This window comes from Spinacia oleracea, chromosome 6 (assembly GCF_020520425.1).
Source record: "Spinacia oleracea cultivar Varoflay chromosome 6, BTI_SOV_V1, whole genome shotgun sequence".
In the NCBI taxonomy this organism is placed as follows: Eukaryota; Viridiplantae; Streptophyta; class Magnoliopsida; order Caryophyllales; family Amaranthaceae; genus Spinacia; species Spinacia oleracea.
This window is the reverse complement of record NC_079492.1, coordinates 122,607,446-122,631,135: the sequence shown is the minus strand read 5'-3', so window position 1 is coordinate 122,631,135 and position 23,690 is coordinate 122,607,446. Positions and strand designations below refer to the sequence as shown.

Sequence of the window (23,690 nt, the reverse complement as noted above, 5' to 3'; positions counted from 1 at the left end):
ATATAAATTGTGCAATAATAATTGAAATGGAAGAAGTAGATTTGTAGAATTTGTTTTGCTCATTTCTATATCGGGTGAAAAGGAAAAAAAAAATAGAGGGTAAATAGTGTAAAATAACGAATTGTGCAATAATAATTGAAACGGAAAAATTAGATTTGTAGAATTTGTGTTGCTCATTTCTATATCGGGTGAAAAGAAAAAAATAATCCACGCTCGGTGGGACTCGAACCCACAATCCTTTGATTAGAAGTCAAATGCCTTATCCATTAGGCCACGAGCGCTTAATATAAATATTTTTAACTTCTTGTTACATTATACTCTTTCCTTAACGAAGTAAGTAGCTAGGTAACATTAGCGTTAAACAAATGATAGTTACTAGTACTACTCCTCCATTTCTACTCGTAACATCATTTTCTACATTAGTACCCTGTTTTCTACTCCATTTCACGATATCCATGGCAGCCTTGCTTCATAGTTCATAGCAAACTATTGATGTTTTTTTTTATACTAATGTAGTGCACATGCGGTTGCACGTGTTTATTTTAAAATTTTTAAAAAAAAAACATTTCTCGGATAATATTGATATTTTTCTGCGAAAAAGTAATATAGTTACATAATTCCGAAATAAATTAAAAGAAAATGAGCGTATGGACAACGTATGAGGTATACATGAGGTTAATCCAAGGTTGACAATTAAGCATATGGTTTTTAGGGTCGGGTATAACTTGTTTCGAAAACTTAATTGAACTACTGGTATTCTTTGAAGTGCAACTTTCGACGCCAAAGTTTATCTGCAATAATGAGAAAATTAATGTTAGCATCAAACAAGACACATTTGATTGAAAAAATAATATTCGAAATATGCTGAGTATAGGAGATTCAACATTATTTTTGGATTATAATAGAATCTTTACATATGAGTGCTATCTACCTATATCTACGTATCATTGAAAAATATTCTCATAATTATTTTATATCAAAAGGTCTTGCGCGTACAAGGTGTATAATAAATTTATTGTACACCAAGATAACTTTTATGCAGTTTTTTGTAACTTTAACTTATTTTTCTGTAACTTCTATATTATAAAATTAAAAAGTTGATATATAAACATTTTAAAGGGTTAAATGATTAATTTATATATTATTAGTGATTTTGAAGAAATAATTTTTATTCAAATGAAAAAATTTATCATTACAAAATAGATAACTTTTACATATATGAATGTAACTTTTAAGTATTTTGAGTCAACTTTTACTCCGGTGTACAATATTTATTGTACACCCATTATAAATAAGAATTTGTGATTTCACATTTAGCCTATCTTGTATAACCTACAACTAAGAGAATTAGCTACAAAATAATATCTACAAATGTGGCTCACTCCTACATTATTATCGTAGGGGAAACCAACTTGAAACCAATAAAAAAATTTAAAAAAGCATCTGCAGCAGAAAATTAATTTGCAAGTTTTACCCAATACCGATACCTAAAAACTTCTACATAAAACAATGGCATAGCATAACTTCAAATCAAAAGACCAAAAAAATATGGATTACACTCATCTAGTTTGTGATTCATCCAGTTCGCAATTTGTCCAACAATCAAATACCAAAAAAATAGAGACATCTATTCATTCTATACTCAAGAGACCATATACACATCACCGGGGCACTAAGAATGTAAGTGCATTCTCAACTACTACCCAAGAATCCCCCTGAGAAAAATATTAGCTAAATTCAGACACTTTACCGGCCAACATCCCAACACATATCCAAGCAATAGAAACGAAAAACATAGTATTCGTAACCACTTTATCCATGTACAAATTTTAACGAATCAACAAGAAGGAAAATAAAAAGGCAAATTTGTTAAAAAGGACCTTTTATAACCCCAATTTTGCGAGAAAGGACCTTATAAAGTTTTTTGTGTGAAATAACACTTTAATGTAAATTTTTTTGCGAGAAATGACCTTATATAAATTTTTTTGTGAAATCACACATCAATTTAATTTTTTTTTGCGAAAGACAATTAAAAGTAAATTTCCGGCATTGACTGAGCTTTTCCGGCCATTGACTTGCACGTGAGAAGCACGTGTGGATTTATTTTGCTAATCACACCCAATTTCCCTCCAAAATTCTAAGCTTTAAAACCTAAAGTTGAAAAAAAAAAACCGAAATAAAATCAAGTTTGAAAATTCAAGAGTCGGAAAAATCAGTGTTTTTAGCCAACGTAAGCCACACGTGCAAGTCAATGGCCAGAAAAGCTCAGTCAATGCCGGAAACTTAATTCTCTTAGGCCTTTCTCGCAAAAAAAATTACTTTAAGTTGTGTTTTCAAAAAAAAAAATTATACAAGGTCCTTTCTCGCAAAATTTGAGTTATAGAAGGTCCTTTTTGGCAAATTTGCCAAATAAAAATAAAAAGCAAAAGACCTTAATCTGAGTTGAATAAACTTTCAAACGGTTATTGGATTTAAAAAATTACGTAGTATGTGAATGGAAAAAAAACATAAATTCTACCACAAATTCGTTTAATCGCCGCACATTCTTTCTCTGTCGGCGAAAATGATAAAGGTCGCAACATGCGACCTTTAAGGCGTGTCACAATGATGACATGGCATGCTTATGTGTCATGATTTAAATTGGAAACTAAAATATTTAACTTATATAATCTATTATACATGTTACAAAAAAGGTAGAAAAATCTTAATATTCTGATTTGTTTCCTTCTTTATATCGATAATCTCATTTACATATTTTCATAGTAAAAATATTGAATTGGTAGTAAAAATATTCTGATGACGTATAGCCTACGTGGCGCCTAAATGTGCCAATTAAACTGCGACACATAAGATTGCGACAACTAAAAGTTGTCGCAACTTGTGACCTTTATCATCACCCCTCTGTCGGTGTGATTAAGAGTCATAAATCTGAAATTTAACATGCAAAAATAAACAAATACTAATTAAAACATAAACAAATATCACAAATTAATGAGAAACTGATGTTATATAGAACATGTTTTGTTACCACTGACTTCACAACTTAAAACATGTTTTGTTACCACTGGATTTCCGATCGGTATTACAATTGAAAATTGTAAAATAAAATAAAATTGATACAAACTTTAAATTACTTGGAAAAACTTGTACTGTATCCATCCATCAACTCATTTCTATTTTTTTCTCTCCTTGCATATTCTCTACTTTTTTTTCAGCAAAAGAGGATTTGGGGAGAGGAAGGATAGGGAAAAGCAAAGAACCAAAGACACTTGTCAATAAAATGAATTGGTGACAATAACCTAGGTTGCACTGTAAATTTTAACCAAGAGGAGGGGCAAAAATGGCAAAAAAAAATACGCAAATGTAAGGCCCTGTTCTTTAGAGCTGAACTGAACTGAACTGAATGCTCCTGAACTGAACAGAACTTAACTGAACTGAACTGAACTGAACTGAACTGAACTTAACTTAACTTAACTTAACAGAATATATTACCGAAATAAATAATAAATAATAGATAATAGATAGTAAATAGTAAATAGTAAATAGTAAATAGTAAATAGTAAATAGTAAATAGTAAATAATAAATAATAAATAATAAATAATAAATAATAAATAATAAATAATAAATAATAAATAATAAATAATAAATAATAAATAATAAATAATAAATAATAAATAATAATAATAATAATAATAAATAATAAATAATAAATAATAAATAATAAATAATAAATAATAATAATAAATAATAAATAATAAATAATAAATAATAAATAATAAATAATAAATAATAATAATAAATAATAAATAATAAATAATAAATAATAAATAATAAATAATAAATAATAAATAATAAATAATAAATAATAAATAATAAATAATAATAATAAATAATAAATAATAATAATAATAAATAATAAATAATAAATAATAAATAATAAATAATAAATAATAAATAATAAATAATAAATAATAAATAATAAATAATAAATAATAAATAATAAATAATAAATAATAAATAATAAATAATAAATAATAAATAATAAATAATAAATAATAAATAATAAATAATAAATAATAAATAATAAATAATAAATAATAAATAATAAATAATAAATAATAAATAATAAATAATAAATAATAAATAATAAATAATAAATAATAAATAATAATAATAAATAATAAATAATAAATAATAAATAATAATAATAAATAATAAATAATAAATAATAAATAATAAATAATAAATAATAAATAATAAATAATAAATAATAAATAATAAATAATAAATAATAAATAATAAATAATAAATAATAAATAATAAATAATAAATAATAAATAATAAATAATAAATAATAAATAATAAATAATAAATAATAAATAATAAATAATAATAATAAATAATAAATAATAAATAATAAATAATAAATAATAAATAATAAATAATAAATAATAAATAATAAATAATAAATAATAAATAATAAATAATAAATAATAAATAATAAATAATAAATAATAAATATAAATAATAATAATAAATAATAATATAAATAATAAATAATAAATAATAAATAATAAATAATAAATAATAAATAATAATAATAAATAATAAATAATAAATAATAAATAATAAATAATAAATAATAAATAATAAATAATAAATAATAAATAATAAATAATAAATAATAAATAATAAATAATAAATAATAAATAATAAATAATAAATAATAAATAATAAATAATAATAATAAATAATAAATAATAAATAATAAATAATAAATAATAATAATAAATAATAAATAATAAATAATAAATAATAAATAATAAATAATAAATAATAAATAATAAATAATAAATAATAAATAATAAATAATAAATAATAAATAATAAATAATAAATAATAAATAATAAATAATAAATAATAAATAATAACTAAAGAATAATTATTAATTATTAATTAATAACTAAATAAATATATAATAAATAATAATAATAATAATAATAATCTGTAAATAAATGATAAATATTAATAATAATAATTCATAGTTAATAACTAACAACTAAATAATTAATAACTAATAATCCGTAAATAATTAATAAAAATAATAAGAAGTTATATTAATTATTAATTAATAATTATTTAATAAAAATAATAATTAATATAATAATATAAATATAACTATAAATAATAAGTAATATAATAATATAATAATATAAATATAAATAATAAGTAATACAATAATATAAATAATAATATAAGTAATATTAGTAATAATAATAATAATTAATAAATAATAATTAATAATTAATAATTAATAATTAATAATTAATAATTAATAATTAATAATTAATAATTAATAATTAATAATTAATAATTAATAATTAATAATTAATAATTAATAATTAATAATTAATAATTAATAATTAATAATTAATAATTAATAATAATAAATAATAAATAATAATAATAAATAATAAATAATAAATAATAAATAATAAATATTTATTATTATTATTATTATTATTATCATTATTATTATTATCATTATTATTATTATAGGAAAACACCAAAACGTTACAAGCTTAACAAGCTACAAAGAACAAGTGAACTACAAGAAGTTGGAGGGGAGCCGAGATACAATCTGGGCCCCCACTCCTCTAGCTATGGCGAACCCGATCCTGCTGAAAATGTGGGCAGCTGCCCGCGCCCCAATGTCCTGAGCCCTGGAGTACGTCTGGACCCGCTTCAGCAAAGAAACAGCCCCTTTATCTAATTCCCCAAAAGAAGAGAAGGAAAAAGGAAAGAAACCGTAACCCAAATCCCTACAACGTGCCGCATACTTATCCTGCTTCCGTTGCGCTGCAACCGCCACAACCCGACCCGGAACGAAGCCTGACAACCCCGATTGCGTCATAGGGGAAGACCCAGTCAAGTCAACACACACATCTAGACCGCCATCCCATGAGTAAAGCAAAATATCTGCAGGACGAAGAGCTCCATCACTCTCACTAGTCAGCCCAACATCAACCTCCTTGCGAGCAGAAATCCCCGACCGATAGCAAATATCCAAAAGGGTATCACGAACAACATTATGTCGATGTTTGATACCCACAATCCCAGCACAAGACACGGCATGATCCCCATAAATGTCCCCGTCGAAAACCCGAGAGCAAGCAGAACACGGCGTCGAATCAGAGAACAACGGAATACCCAACCGATAGCAAAGAACCGAACGATAAGTCTTACCGTTCATAGTCTGGCCTAAACCCGAGATGGGGACTGCCCGCAACCAAGCCGAGGAGTGATCCCCCTGCTGCGATTTCCATAGGGCAACAAGACGTGAAGATAAGGAGTAGGCAGATTCCGCATCAGCAGTAACCTTCGTGAAATATATGTCTGCCAATTTCGTGGGGGCAGCGATCTCACTAGGGCTACGCATAAGGTCGGACTCCACGGTCCTATTGAAAAGACCAAGAGCATCATCAAAGGCCGGTCCCGGTCCATCAACACCTGAAAGCCGAAGAAGCGAATCCTGCAAAGCAGAAGACTGCAAACGAGATGCAAGAAAAGCATAATGCCGAACATCACCAGCTGAATAAACACCCAATCCTCCATAAGAATAAGGCAAGGTGGCAAGGCGCCATTGCCAGTCACCGAACCCAGGTCCCGAAGCAGTCACGATGCGCTCTAAAGAAGCCCGCAGAGCCACATCAAAAGATAATTGGGCCGCTTCGAAAAGATGAGGCGGACAAGTGCGCATAGCAAAGTAGAGTTTAGAAACTCCAGTACACGCACGAAGAAGCAACAACTCACACTGGGGATCATTAAGCTTGGCTACAGCATCCATCAACACAACAGTCCTCGACACACGCTGCGAAACCAACTCCTTGCAAAAAGAAGAATCCGTACTGACTGGGCCACCAAGCAACTTAACACCGAGCGCAGGACGAGCAATATCCGCAGGAAAGACACCCTCCAGACGACTGCGTGGGTCCTCCGAAGGCCAAAAAACCTCCGTCTTCTCAACATTAACATGGAGACCTAAATGAGGACCCTCCTCCAAAATCAACTCCAAGACCTGTCCAACCACCAAAGTGTCACCAACGATAGTGCCATCGTCCAAGTACCAAGCCTGAAGAGATAGATCAAATGAGTCTCTGATGCAACACACCAATGGATGTAGAACCAAAGAAAAAAGCAAAGGGCCGAGAGGATCCCCTTGCTGCACACCCTGACAAGACCACAAGGTATGCTCCCCATAATACAGCCGCGCTGGAGAAGAGTAGCAGAATTCAACCCAACGCGAAAGAGCAGGACAATGAAGCCGAACCTCACGCAACAAAGCCGATCGATCAACTAAATTGAACGCATTCTGAAAATCCACCAATAACATAGAGAGGCCAACATCGGCCCCACGAGCCTCAACCAACCGATTGACAGCATGAAGAATGGCCTCACCACCTGCTGGAACCCCAACTCCAAACTGAATACCTCCAAAGTAGGCTCCTAAACGCGGACCAACCAAAGCAACCCCGACCTTTGAAACAAGGCGCCTCCAAATAGTGCCCACAGCAATAGGCCGAATACCGCCACCAGGCTTAACAAGTGGCGTAAGAGGAGCACTAGCAATGTATCCTCCAAGCTCAGCAGGACACTTTCCAGCAAGAAAGAGATTAACTACCTGAGTGATAGCATCCACCAACTCATCAGAAACAGCTACAGCAGCACCACCCAAGCAATCCAAAAGGTGTTGGGCACGCAAGCCATCCCTACCGCACGAAGTACCACGCGGAAAGCCCTTAATCTGCTCCAAAACAACAGCGGAGGAAGCAGTAAGGTGATGATCAACAGGGATATCCGGTAAGGTAGGGACCGGAACGGAAGGGTGCTTTGCTCGCAAATCTGCAAGGGTAGCATCATTGTAAGGGGCAAGACCCGAGGTAGCATCATTATTATTTATTATTTATTATTTATTATTTATTATTTATTATTCATTATTATTATTATTATCATTATTATTATTATTATTATTATTTTTATTATTACTACTATTATTATTATTATTAAGTTAAATTGAATTGAATTAAACTGAACTGAATGCTCCTGAAATGAACTGAACTGAACTGCCAAATAAGTCCTGAAATTGAAATTAAGCTAAAAAGAACAGGGCCTAAGGGAGTATGCGGATTTTTTTAAGAAGAGAGGATATATATCTCCAATAAACTCTCCTCCTAGCTAGAAACTATACTTCCTCTTGCTCCTTTTTTTTTTCTTTTTTTTCCTTTTTAATAATTACATCATTTGATGTTTCACAGTAGTTAATGCAACACTTAAGTCATTAATATGTCTATTTATACATTAGATAAAATTATAAAACTTGATTTTTGAATATACATGGAACCAAACTTAACAAAATCTCACTTGATTATACAATTTTTATGTATAAATCACAAAAATTGAACGGTGTGTCTAGAAAGGGATTCTTTATAATTAAGGATTAACATTGACCCCAACTCATTTATTTACACTAATATAAACCGGGTCCATGCTAACTTAGCATGGACCAAGACAACGGCGTAATTTGTATGGGTAACATGAATAATTGTCACGTGACAGTTATTTTGTGATTTTAAATAGTAACTATATGCGTTCTACGGTAACTATGTGTTTTAAAAAGTTACTATATGTTTTGTAGAGTTTTAATGTGATTTGTGTCTAGCCACTTTATATATGTTTTAAACTTTTTTATTTTTCAAAATTTTAGATCTGCATTTCTCTTTCATTTCTCTCTCTTCATTTTCTCTCTATGCTTTTCAAAATTTTGCCCAAATTTTTAGGTTTTGTTCAATTTTGTTCAATTTTGTTCGCAATTATCTTATAATTCTCATAATTGGATCTATTAGATGAGGAAAAAAAGGAGGAAGTAGTAAATCAAGAAGAAGGTTCGTCGTTACCGAAACCGAATTGAAGAATTTGTGCTCGTCTACAAATATTCGCAAGAATTTTGAGAGACCACATCTTGATTTGTTGATTTTTAAAGAATTTTAAGTCTATTTTTGTTTAAAATTGAAAATATTTGTTGTTTTGGAGAAATTAACGTTTGTTTTTGCTGAAATATCGTTTTCACTTCACGAATTCGTTCAGTGACTTCACGATTTTAAATAGTAACTATATGAGTAATACAATAACTATATGGTTTAAAGAGGTACTATGTAATTTTAAGAGTTTCTATGCGATTTTAACTATAACATTTGCTTATTGTTTGTTATAATGATCGACTTTATTTGACTATAAATTTCATGATTATGTGACTATAATCCAAAAGGTTTGTGCTCTTCTACAAATCGATGTAAGAATTTGAAAAAAAAAAGATTGGGCCTACAATTCCTCGATCGGTTGCTAAATTACTATATTTTTGAAATAGTTACTATACGTTTGAAATAATTACTATGTTAGTTAATTATGTATAGTACATGTTTTTGATGATATTCTATATTTTTAGTGATAGAGTTACTATATTATTAACACAACAACTATGTCTACAACTATGTGACAAAATGACCATCAATAATATTTATAGGTACTATATCTTATATAATAGTATCTATATGTTTTGTATAGTTATTATGTATGTTATAATGTTCTTTTTGATGTTCTTTGTTGTCCTCTATGTTATTAGTAACAAGACTTACTATGTTATGTTCACCGTAACTATATGATCATAACAATAACTATATTTGCAAATCTGTTATTATATGACTATCATTAATATTAAGAGATACTATATCATGTATAATAGTAACTGTATGTTTTTAATAGTTACTATGTTATCATTATGTTCTTTTTTGTACTCTATGTTATTAGTAATAAGAGTAACTATATTATTATGACAGAAACTATATGACTATAACAACAACTATATCTGCAATTATGCGAGTATCTTACCATCAACAATTCTAAGAGTTACTATATGATGCATAATAGAACTATATGTTTTACATAGCTACTATGTTATTTTTTCATATTTAAATGTTAAATTATTAACTTAGCTATATATATTATTGATTAAGAAATACAAAGATGATGCATCCAGAATTGAAGTCGTGCAAAGAATAACTTATGCAAGGAAAACAAAAGTAGGAGAAGAAGAAGAAAATTCTAACAACAATGAAGGGACGTGTTCGTGGAATGAGAGGACGCGGACATGTAAGGACAAGACATGTTGGTGGAAGGAAGAGACATGGACATGACCATTAGTATTTTTTAGTTCAGTAAACATTCGAGTTTAATGTGGTTTATTTAATAGATGCAAATAATTAGAATGTCGTAGATAAAAACAACTAAACATGTAGTTAATGTTTTTCTTAATTACTGTTCAAGAGTTATAATTATTGTTACTTTTGATATAGTTACTCTTTTTTATTCAGTAATTATATGATATATAATAGTAACTATATAACAGAAAAAAGTTACTCTATGGCCTCTTAAGCATCTATATCATATTGTTTATTTTGTTTATAATATAGTAGTTGTTCTACAGTAAAAATTACTTTTCTATATGATATAGTTACTCTTTGAATAAAATAGTTACTCTTATCGAAATGGCTGTATTTTTTTTCATAGTTACTATTCTGAAGATATAGTTACTTTACCGAACATATAGTTACTCTTTGGATAAAATAGTTATTTTTATCGAAATGACTATATTATCATTTATTTCATAGTTACTATTATGAAGATATAGTTACTCAACAGAACATATAGTTTCTAATTTTTTATATTATATATATATTATTTATTTTATAATATATTTCGTAGAAATTGTTCTACAATTAAAATTATTTTTCTATATGATATAGTTACTCTTTGGAAAGAATTGTTATTCTTATCGAAATGACTATATTATTATTTTTTCATAGTTACTGTTATAAAGATATAGTCACTTTACCGAACTTATAGTTACTCTTTGGATAAAATAGTTATTTTTATCGAAATGACTATATTTTTTTCATAGTTACTATTATGAAGATATAGTTACTTTATAGAACATATAGTTTCTAATTTTTTATATTATAATATTTATTTTATAATATACTTCGTAGTAATTGTTCTACAATTAAAATTGATTTTCTATATAATATAGTTACTCTTTGGAAAGAAAAGTTAATCTTATCGAAATGACTATATTATTATTTTTCATAGTTAATAACTTACTATTATGAAGATATAGTTACTTTACCGAACATATAGTTACTCTTTGGATAAAATAGTTATTCTTTAAATGTTAGAATTACTCTACAGATAATAGTTACTTTAGCGAACAAGAATTTATGTATAGTTACTCTTTAAATGTTACAATTACTCTCCAGATAATATAGTAACTCTTTTTAACTATATTACATATGTAAGAATGTGTATGAATTTTATGACTATTTGAGTAACTATATTATGTATAAGTATAACTATATCAATATAAGAGTTACTATATGATCTATGCAGAAACTATATCACATATATTCATAATTATAAATTTAAAGTTGTTGTATGACTATTCCAGTAACTATATTACATATATGTATAACTATATGAACATAAAAGTTACTATATGATCTATGCAGAAATTATATCACATATATTTATAATTATAAATTCAAAGTCATATTATATGGCGATTAGAGTAACTATAATAATATTATAATAACTATATCAAAGTAAGAGTTACTATATGATCTTCGTAGTAACTATATCACATATATTAGTAATTATAATATTAAAATCATTGTATGACTATTACAATAACTATATGACTATTACAGTAACTATATAGACGTAAGAATTACTATATACTTATTAGACACCCCGTTTTGAACGATTTCTCCAACTTTGAAACGTCGGGACCGAAGATTTTCGACGACACAAAGTTGTTGGAAAGTCTCTTCACAATAAGCGACAATAACGATCAACAATTTCACCACCAGTTCAATTTCGGAGACGTATTCGATGATTCATTTATGGATGATTTTGATTTTAGTACGATGAATAACAACGTAACATCAACAACATTGATTATTCATCGTCTAATATGTTGCAATTGTGTCGGATCCTCTTATAGCTTTGTAGTTCAATATAAGTAATACTGTAATTCTTCGTAGTTACTAAGATTACAATTACCTTCGTAGTTATTTTGGAGATCGTTCTTCTTCTATTGCGCGATTTAAATCGATATTCAAATCGATTACATCGACTTCCATTGTTGAAGCTGAGATGCAGGAGGAGAGAGAAACAACAGGAGGAGAGAGAAGATGCTGGAGAGAGATTTTGGATTTTATGGTTTCGTTTGAATTTGGGCCGCGTATTTTTTCTGTTATTTGAGACCACGTGATATTCTCCTAGTCCATTATTGCTAATTTACGAAAATATCCTGATCCACGCTAATTATAGCGTGGACCGGGTCCATGCAAGTGGGATTGCATCTCATTTGTCATGCTATATTACAGGTTTTCGGATTTCAGCATACACCGAATTTTAGTTGAAAACTAGTATAGGACCCGTGCGATGCACGGTTTATATATTTTAACTTTAAGTGCAAAGTTAAATTAATTTAGAAAAAAGAAACATATATAGAAAAATACGTAGATTATTTTATTCTTTTTCACGCATTACCCATGATTTCATATTAGGTATAAAAATCAGTTATCATCCTATACTATGAGAGATGTCAATTCTAAACCTGAACCGTTGAACCCGTTGGGTTGGTTCGATCGTTTAGAACCCAGACCGTTAATAACTCGCGAGCTGGAACCCAAAACCAGATCCGATTATATTCAACCCGAACCGACCGAAAAATATTAACCCAATTAGATTTGAAACCCGATAACAAACCATTCCAGCAACAACCAAAACCGAATGGATCTGAAACCCGTTAATAACCCAATCCGCTTCAATCCGAACCGTTGAACCCGAGGAAAACCCATTGACAACCCGAACTGTTTTAACCCGTAACCCGCTTAATTGGAACCATTTACAACTCGTAACTCGTTTGATTGGAATCGTTTACAACCCATAACCCGTTTAATCCCATTACCGATTTTAAATTCTTAACCCTTATAAAGTTAGTTATTGGCTTTGTCCCAATTTAACAATTTAACATCCCTATATTCGATAAATAATCAACTTTTAGCCTGCACATCCGCACCCGTCTATTATTCTCATCCATACCCCCTCCATCAATGATAGGAATGATTTTCATCCCTTCCAATCCCCGTTTTGAGAGGTGCAAAAGAAAATGCATCCCCTCTTCATCACCCTCCCCCGTGTATCCTCACCCGCCTGAAACCCACCCCTAGCCTCAACTCTTTTTTTTTTAAGACAATTTTGAATTTTAAAACTCTATTCTAGAGTATTTGACAATTCTTTTGTTTGATTAGAATAATTAAGTAAATAAGCAAAAATTATAATAGGAAAGTTATTAGTAATTTTTTTATATATTCATAACTAACGTGGTAGAACCTTTAATAAGTGTTAGTTATGCATATTATATTTGGTAAAAAATAATGAACCATTTGATATTACGATTCTCGGCCCATATTTTCGAAATATACTATTTGCGTGAGATTATACGGCTGTAAAATATTTGATGTTATAAATTATTGTTAAGTTTAATTATTTATATTAAAGGAGAGGTGAATCAATGAGTGATATTTGTCATCACTACATTGATTTCCACTCTTTTAGTATAATTTTTTATATTATAAGATAATCAAATAAAAAACAACACTTGTCAGCACCATGTAATAGATTTGGAGTTTGAGGGGAAAATAACGTATTGTGTATTAAACTATTTATACATAATTATAAGAATCTTTAAAAATGAAAATCTTAGTAAGTTACATTTTTTTGTTATATTTTTAGGATGTTTATTATCAACACAATAATATTTATATTGCCAATCAATAATATTTTCTCTGTGCATATTTTTCCTTAAATAAAACAAACAAATTTTGACTAATATTTTTAATTATTTTTTATATTAAAAGAGAGGCGAATCATGGAGTGACATTTGTTATCATCACATTGATTTCCTCTCTTTTAGTATATTGGCAAATTTGCTAAAAAGGACCTTTTACAATTCAAATTTTACGAGAAAGCACCTTATATAATTTTTTTTGTGAAATCACACCTTAATGTAAATTATTTTGCGAGAAAGGACCTAAGGGAAATTTTCGGCATTGACTGAGATTTTCCGGCCATTCACTTGCACGTGAGCAACACGTGTGTCTTAAGTTGGCTAAAGACAATGATTTTTCCGAGTCTTGAATTTTCAAACTTTATTTTATTTCGATTTTTTTTTCAACTTTTAGGTTTTAAAGCTTAGAATTTTGGAGGAAAATTGGGTGTGGTTAGCAAAATAAAGCCACACGTGCAAATCAATGGCCGAAAAAGCCCAGTCAATGCCGAAAACTTACTTTTGGTTGTCTTTCGCAAAACAAAATTACGTTAAGGTGTGATTTCACAAAAAAATATTATATAAGGTCTATTCTCGCAAAAAAAAATACATTAAGGTGTGCTTTCACAAAAAAAGTTATATAAGGTCCTTTCTCGCAAAATTTGGGTTATAAAAGGTCATTTTTAGCAAATTTGCCTAGTATATTATATGGATACTCTGTATTATGTAGTCCGTAATAGATTTTTATTGAGAGATAGTTAGAAAAAAAATATTTTAATTATTTTAAAAGAGAGGCCAATCAATGAGTGACATTTGTCATCACCACATTGATTTCCTCTCTTTTAGTATATTATATAGACTAGATTATCCCGTGTAGTACGGATATTCGAAAATTATTATTTGATCATTTTTTTTTATAAAATATGTAACTGAAATATTTATCCTTTAATTAATATGTTGCGTAATTATAAATCTCGAGTTTACTTATTTTATCATATAATATACAATTTTTGCACTACTACGTATTATGTATTTTATATGTTTAATATAATGATTTAACCAAAATTTTTAATATGTTAAATATGCTAATTTGACAAAATAATAAGTGAATAATACAATAATATCCAAATAATGCAATATTATCTCAATAGTATAATACAATGTAAAGCAAAAAAAACTGATTTAATTTGTTATTTAGGAATTAAAGATCTTCTTGAATTGTAGTTAGGAATTAAGGTCCTAATTGAATTACAGTAAGCCCAATAATTATTAATTGTTAGGCAAATTTGCTAAAAATGACATTTTATAACCCAAAATTTGCGAGAAAGGACCTTATATAATTTTATTTGTGAAATCATACCTTAAGGTAATTTTTTTTGCGAGAAAGGACCTTATGTAATTTTTTTTTTGTGAAATCACATCTTAATGTAATACGTTACAGTAGCTTTTCGGTAAGACCGTCTTACGGCGCGTGTAGGAAAGACCGGGTGAACAAACCACGCGCGCGTGGACTCACGCGCTATATAAAAAGAAAATATTTCTCTCTCCTCTCATTTTCTGCAAACACGGACTTATTCTTTGCTTCTCTCATCCTTCTCTCTGAAACCCTAATCTCTGGCTTCTCCTCAAAATCTCCTCCACCAAGAAGATCGAATCTCCAAACCACCTACACCATGGCCGTCAACTGGAGCAGCCGAAACGCCGTCGATCTCTCTCCTCTCTTCTCAGTGTTCTAAGCTTCCTTTCTCGACGGAGAAGACAACCATCACCACCATCATACTCGTCGTTGCCGCCTACCTTTCTCCCTCTTAGAATAGTCAAACTCACCGGTGATCTCCATCGTCCAAGTATCTGAATAAGTATTTTAATTTGGATTATGATTTTGTAATTTAGGTTTTTGATTTAGGTTATTTTAATAATTTGTATTTTGGATAGATCGTGTTCTTGGATCTACCAATTGTGCTGAATTTAGGTTTTTTATTTCCCTCTGATTCGTTGCGGTGGTTGTGGTTTTTAATTTAGTTGAATTTAGTCTCGCCACCCATCACCGGTGGATTCGCTGATGGTGAATTAGGCGGCGGCAAGGAAGTCGGAGGGAGGAATGGAGTCACAAGCCTCTAGTAGATGTAGTTTAGAAATTTGAAGTACTCCTGTAGTTTTTTTGTATAAATTTTTGTTTTAGTTATAAATTTTTTATATTCAGTTATGAAATTAAAGTGCTTTAGTTATCTTTTTGCATTTTATTTTTGGTTATAAGCTACAAATTATCAATGTCTTTTGATGTCAGATTTCTGAATATGTGAGATTTGATTTAATAGATGAAGTTATACATTTATATTCAAAAAATCTTAAATAAAACTTCGAAAATATTAACTAACTAAAACTCAAAACAATTTAACTAAAACGCAAAACAAAGAAACTAATACCGCTGAAACCTTGACTAAAGCTCAAAAAAATTTAACTAATACTTTTTTAAAAAAAAACTAAAAATATGTAACTAGAACTCTTTTTTTTTTTTTTTTTGAAATCCTAACTAAAACGTCAAAAACCATAACTAAAACTTGAAAAATCCTAACTAAAAACTCAGAAAATCGTAATTGGTTTCATTGCTTTAACTAAATCGTTCCATTGCTTAATCAATTGGTTCTATTGCTTTAACTAAATTGTTTCATTATTTAACTAATTGAATTTCAAACTTAACTAATTGGTTCAATTGTTTAACTAATTGAATTTCAGGATTAACTAATTGGTTTCATTGCTTTAACTAATTGGTTTCATTGCTTAACTAATTGGTTTTATTGCTTAACTAATTGGTTTTATTGCTTAACTAATTGGTTCAATTGTTTAACTAATTGAATTTCAGGATTAACTAATTGGTTTCATTGCTTTAACTAAATCGTTTCGTTGCTTAACTAATTGGTTTTATTGCTTAATTAACTAATTGAATTTCAAACTTAACTAATTGGTTCGATTGCTTAACTAATTGAATTTCAGGCTTAACTATTTGGTTTCTTTGCTTTAACTAAATCGTTCCATTGCTTAACCAATTGGTTTCATTGCTTAACTAAAATGTTACATTACTTGACTAATTGAATTTCATGTTTAACTAATTAGTTTCGTGCTTAACTGATTGATTTCATTGCTTCACTAATTAGTTTCATTGCATAACTAATTGATTCAATTGTGTAACTAATGGTTTCATTGATTAATTAATTGAATTTCAAACTTAACTTATTGGTCCAATTGGTTAACTAATTGAATTTCTTGCTTAACTAATTGGTTTCATTGCTTAACTAATAGGTTACATTGTTTGACTTATTGAATTTCAAGGTTCACTAATTAGTTACATTGCTTAACTAATTGGTTTCATTGCTTCACTAATTAGTTCCATTGCTTAACTAAGTGGTTCTGTTGCTTAACTAATTGAATTTCAAGCCCAACTAAATGGTTTCATTGCTTAACTAAATGGTTTCATTGCTTAACTAATTGGTTTTATTTCTTAACTAATTAAAGTCCAGAGTTAACAAATATACTTATTGATTTCGTTGCTTAACTATGAGTGTCGTCGCCTAACTAATTGGTTTCAGTGCTTAACTAATTGGTTTCATTGCGTAACTAAATAATCATATTGCTTAACTTATTAATGCCATTGCTTAACTACTTGGTTTTATTGCTTAACTAATTGATTTTATTGTTTAACTAATTGATTTTATTGTTTAACTAATTATTTCAAGTGTTTAACTAATTCAATTTCAGGCTCTCTATTGGTTAACTAATTGGTTCTATTGCGTAATTAATTAATTCAATTATTTAACTAATTTCTTTGCATTTTGTAACTTAAATAAAGCCCTGAAATTGATTGTCTGAACCTCAAAAATACATAAATAAAACTCAAAAGTTATAACTAAAACCAAGAAAATCATAACTAAAAGTACAAAAATCTTAACTAAAACTCAGAAAACCAACAAAATATTTATTAACTAAAATAAAATTATTCTAAACTAATTTTTTTTAAACTTTAACTAAAAGGAAATACAGCATGACTAAAACATAGTTATCTAAAACAATAAATAACTAAAACGATTTATTTCTTAACAATACAACAAAAAATATACCTAAAACAATAACCGAGATAACCGTAACTAAACCATTTAATTTATTAACTAAATACAACTAAAATATAACTAAAACAATAGAATTCTTGACTAAAACGAAAATAAATCTGACAACACCACCAACCAAAACTAAAACCTAGATCGCTGCCTCACTTAGCAGAGCTGCAATCGGAGATACGAGGAGCGACATTTTCGAAGTTGGCGTTGCCAGAGAGAATGTCATCGCGAACACATTGCAGATTCTAGGATGCAGGAAGCCTTTAACTTGCTGATTTGTAGACATTTTCTTAGATTTCTTGAGCTGCTATTGACGATGATGATTGCGCTTCTCTTTCTATCTGTTTCTATCTCCTCCGCCTTGATCGTCGTCGTTCGAACCAATTTCAGCTACATCAATCAAATTCAATTTCTAAGTAATTAACATTTTATCGGATAAAATGAGCAAGGAAAATCAAGAGAAGAGAGAAAATCCTTGAGAGAACAACAGACCTCTGGTCCTTTCTTTCACATCCCGTCGGCCATCGTCGCTTTCGAACACCTACGGCAGGAGCACCACCAAAACTTGTCGTTGCTCAACGCCGCTTGCCTTGCCGATTCACCGATCTAGCTCTTTTTCGCGTCCGCATCCACCACAACGACGAATAACATGCCACCATGCCACCACAAGCCACCACTAAGCCATCGCCGAATCTTCAGCGCCGCCATACCAGGCATCGGAGGAGAGAGGAGGCGGCGGTTTGGAAGAGATCGGCGTAGCAAATCGTGACCTACCTATCCGTGGTTGTGCCTCACAGCCGGGAAATTAGGGTTTGAGGAGAGAGAAAGAAGAAGGTTGTTTAGGAGAGAGAGAGGGGGAGACAGACACTCGTTGGGGAGAGAGAGAAACGAATGGGTTTTCAAATGTGGTGAAAAGCAGCTTCTTTATTAGATCCGAAAATTAAAACCCATGACCCGTACCCGCGTGTGTTAACCCGCGAAAATTTAAAACCCAATTCAATAATAAGGTGGTCTTTCCTGTAAGACCGTCTTTTATAAAAGTTTGTAAATACGTTAACATGTTGTAACTTTAAAAATCCGTTATTGAAAATTCCGTTAACATGTGGTAACTTTAAAGGTTTTCGGTTTTATAAGGTGGCAATTTTATATTAGAATTTTATAAGGTGGTAATTTTAAAAAGTGGACTGTATAAGATGGTAATTTTAAAAATTTCTTTATTTTGTGCAAAAAAAAAAAAAGAAAACGGCTACAAATGAAGGGACACAAAAACTGTTACGTTATAAATCAAGAAGACCAAAATGTACAAATAACAATATTTTTTTTCAGGTTACCCGACCCGTTAATTCAGAATCTTTAAGATTTCGACAAATTCTTAATTTAAGCGAGCCATACCTCAATGGTGAGTATTTAGATATTTATACCGAACCAAAAACGTCTACTCTTTTCGTCTAGGAATAATCACATTATTTTGATTTTTTGTACTATTCACATAATTAACTCTGACCCTATTTTATTTCTAGTATATGAAAACAGACGTTAGAATATAATATATTGTTGACAGCTTTATCTCAATACAGTATATATTTTCAAAATATTAATGTTTATAAGTTTTATATTATGTAGTTAAAGTTATTGGTGGTAAAAGTTGTTCATTGACAAACGTATCTAGCCAAAACGGTGCGAGTATTCCGAAGATGGTGGGAGTAATTGATTATTATAACCTGAAAGTGGTACGTACTCTGCATACTATGAAGTATGAACGCCGAGATAACTTAAACAACATGACTTGTACAAGTTGTATTAATGGAGAATCTATCCATAATTTCAATCAATCGCTATCTAACAGAATAAGCTCATCCATAACTTCATATATTTTTGAGTTATCAATTTATCATGCATGTGTAGAATCACACAATATTATTGTAATCATTCAAACGAATAAATAGAATAAGTGGCAAACATAATGAATTTGACGGACCACGAGAATATGTTCTTGGTGATCCAAATATATGCCTATAAATAGATGATATCCTCCTCAACCAAACGACATCACAACAAACTTACTACTACTTAAGTTAAGTAATTTCCAAGTTCACCAATCTACCGCACTAATCAACAAAATGGCTCACCAAGTCGCCCAGGTTCGAACTCGTTTTGCTAGTATTTCTCTTCTCTATGACTAGAATTCAATCCATTTATCTACTCCTAATACTCTAATTATACATGTTATTAACGTTGTTTTTTTTTTTTTTTCCTGGATTAGCAGAAGCATATGGTTGAACAATATGGACCTTATGGTTCTCAATGTCCCGAAAACTACAGCTTTAAACTTCAAGAAGGTGAAAGTATCAAGGAAGTCATCATAAGACATGGCTACATTGTTGATGCTATTGGCTTCGTTGTAGCCAAGCCTTGTGGAGGTACCTACACCAAGATGTTTGGTGGCAACGATTGTCGTGCCAAGGAGTCAAGGGTTAGTGTTATGACTGAGCACCTATAAAAAATTTATATGTTATATTACCTCCGTTCAAAAAGATCTTTACACTTACTATTTGCATGGGCTCTGGTGCAATGTTTGCTCGTTAATATAATCCAATTCTGTATGACAAAAAATTATAAAAAGTTGATATTCATAAAATACATTTCGAAAGTAATTTAACAAGATATCTCATGATAATTTTTAATAGATATAATCGTGAGATTTATGGTCAAAGTTTTGATTGTTAGACACATGCATTTTTCATAGCGTAAAGAACTTAATGAAACAGAGGTAGTACTTCATTATTTTCCATTTTGTTCCTCTAACGTTTTTCTTTTTATATAGATTGTACTCAAGTGTGGTGAAAAGATAACTCAGATTTCTGGCACCTACGGAAACTACAAGTACCAGAACAATCAATGCACCATTGCTACATTGAAGATCCACACCAACTTATGCCCATCTGGTCATGGACCGTATGGACAAGGAAAGGGAGTCGATTGCCCACGTGCTTTTGCATCGCCATGCCCAATTGACGGCCCTGTTGTTGGAGTGTTCGGAAGACACAACAACTACCTCGAGTCTGTTGGAATTTTTGTCCAGAAGAAGGTACAAATTGTTATTGCAAAAATTTGAAATATATTTGGTTTAAGCTAATATGTACTTGGCTGATTTGTTTTATGTGAAATTATTGATCAGGATTGCCCATGCGCTTAAGTATGATACCTGCCACTCTCAGCAAACAATATGCAAATGTTACGGGAATTTTCTTTGTTTTCAATAAGCCACTATATCTACCAAGCATAAAGTGGCCTCCCAAGAGTAATATCTTGGGTGTTTGTTGTATCATTTTTCGTTTAACTAGACAATAATATATTTATATATGTTGTCTATCTTATTGTCTTTTCGTTACGAAGTATTTCTTATCTTATTTTGATTCCCCCGTTTCGATGTTTATATTTGTCAACGCGTAATTTTAACCGTTAATCAAATTTTAAAATGAAATTAAAATGCCAACAGGGTACGTGTATACATATATTAATAAATCTTAACCCAAACCTTTGTTATCATGAAAACTATTGAAACAATTCCTTCGCAGCCTTACATAAGTTTCAGACCAAGGAGAAGTTAAAATATACGAGCATTGAGAATTTATAAATATCGAAGTATTATAAAAAGGCTTAATAGCACATATAACGATTTTCCGAAAAATAGCTAAAAAATTTATTCCCAATATGGACAACGGAGTTGATTGTCCCAAGTGTTTTTGCATTGCCAGTCTCACTTAACGGTCCTGTTGTTGGAGTGTTTGGAAGGCACCACAACTACCTTTTGTTTTTTATATATCAGCGCGTCTCCTGTAAGACTAGTCACATGGTGTGACGAGCGCGAAACCAATAGCGTACCTCCCCCTAAAACTAAAAAAAAAAAGTAACAGACCTAAACTAAAAAAGTACCTCCTCTAAAATTATATATAAAAAAAAAAGTAAAATGTCTAAACTATAGAAGTGACATACCTAAACTAAAAATGTACCTCCCCTAAAACTATTCCGTATAAAAAAAAAAGTAACATGTCTAAACTATAGAAGTAACATACTTAAACTAAAAAAGTACCTCATCTAAAATTATAAAAAAAAGCAACATGTCTAAACTATAGAAGTAACATACCTAAACTAAAAAAAATACCTCCTCTAAAATTATTAAAAAAAAAGTAACATATCTAAACTATAGAAGTAACATACCTAAACTAAGAAGGTATCTCCCCTAAAACTATAAAAAAAGTGTATAAACTATAAAAGTAACATACCTAAATTAAAAAAAAGTACTTCCTCTAAAATTATAAAAAAAAGTAACATGTCTAAACTATAGAAGTAACATACCTAAACTAAGAAGGTATCTCCCCTAAAACTATTCCGTATAAAAAAAGTAACATGTATAAATTATAGAAGTAACATACCTAAGCTAAAAAAAGTACCTCAGCTCCTCTAAAATTATATAAAAAAGTAACATGTCTAAACTATAGAAGCTAAGTAACATACCTAAATTCGCAAGTGTGAACTGGTCTCACCATCAGTTGATGATGAGGACAGTTTCATATAAGAATTTGGGTTTATATATATTATCAAATTAATTCATTGATAAAAAGTCATACGACATTATCTACGTAAAGTTAGATTTGAATCAAACAAATACGTAACAATCAAATCAAATAAAAAATTTTTTTTCACCATAGCTACGACCGTAGTATATCAAACATTATGTATACCCTTTTTCATATCGTTGTGCCAAATAAGATTTTCGTCGATCTGATTGTAGTCGGAAGATTGACCTCCTCTCCGATCCCGCACAAATTTTTACCAAACAACCTGAACTAAACAAAACACTCAAAACTTAACTAGAATCAAACACACCATAAGAGTACTTATTGCACTGACAATATGTTGTTGGAAATAATGCGTTGTAACCATAAAAAATTAACAATAAAATAATAGGTAAGAAACACAATACTCAATAATTGATCTCAAAAGCTGTGACGGGTTTTACGCCTGCCCTAGAAACGTATTTCGCCACCAGCGGTACAAGGTTCTCAGTGACGATTGCTCCCCAAGGGTAACACAGCTACCTTCCAACTCTGTACCCCGATTGGAAGGCTGGAATTACTTCAAGAACTGCTCAGATCTCTATGGGACAATGATGACAGAGATAATCTGTTTTTTAGGGTTTTTTTGTTTCTCAGTGTATCTCTGAGTAATTTTATTGGAATAAATAAAGGAGTATTTATAAGGAATCTGGTGTAAACCACAACTCCGTAACAATACTCCAAAACAATACCCACGACAAACACTGAAACGGGCCCACAAGCATTATCATGTTAAAGGAGTCGGTATTGCATTATAATTACCAACAATCCCCCACTAATGCATACGGACAAGAGATCTTGAAACCTGAGCAGTAAATGAAAGGTTTAGCGCATAAATGTTAGTGTCTAAAGACTTGAACTAACAAATTAGTGGAGCAAGGTATTCAACAACCAATAAATTATCCGAAGATTGAACTCTACGACTATTGAAGAAACCCAACACCACACGCTTCACCTTTAGAAGCTTGAAAAATTCCGCGACCGCATGAAACGTCATACGAGGCCAACATTCC

General features: G+C 30.0%; 1 protein-coding gene and 1 non-coding gene across 2 annotated transcripts; one reads left to right on the top strand and one right to left on the bottom strand.

Annotated features, from left to right (window-relative positions):
• Positions 1-208: 208 nt before the first annotated feature.
• TRNAR-UCU (transfer RNA arginine (anticodon UCU)) lies at positions 209-281 on the bottom strand. The gene has a single exon. It is a non-coding gene; the product is annotated as a tRNA-Arg (tRNA).
• A 19,761-nt stretch (positions 282-20,042) lies between these two features.
• LOC110788847 (mannose/glucose-specific lectin-like) lies at positions 20,043-21,430 on the top strand. Its single transcript, XM_021993483.2, has 4 exons — positions 20,043-20,199; positions 20,325-20,531; positions 20,883-21,146; positions 21,237-21,430. Exons 1-4 carry the CDS (start codon positions 20,179-20,181, stop codon positions 21,252-21,254), a joined length of 510 nt encoding a protein of 169 aa, XP_021849175.1. The 5' UTR covers positions 20,043-20,178; the 3' UTR covers positions 21,255-21,430.
• Positions 21,431-23,690: the final 2,260 nt, after the last annotated feature.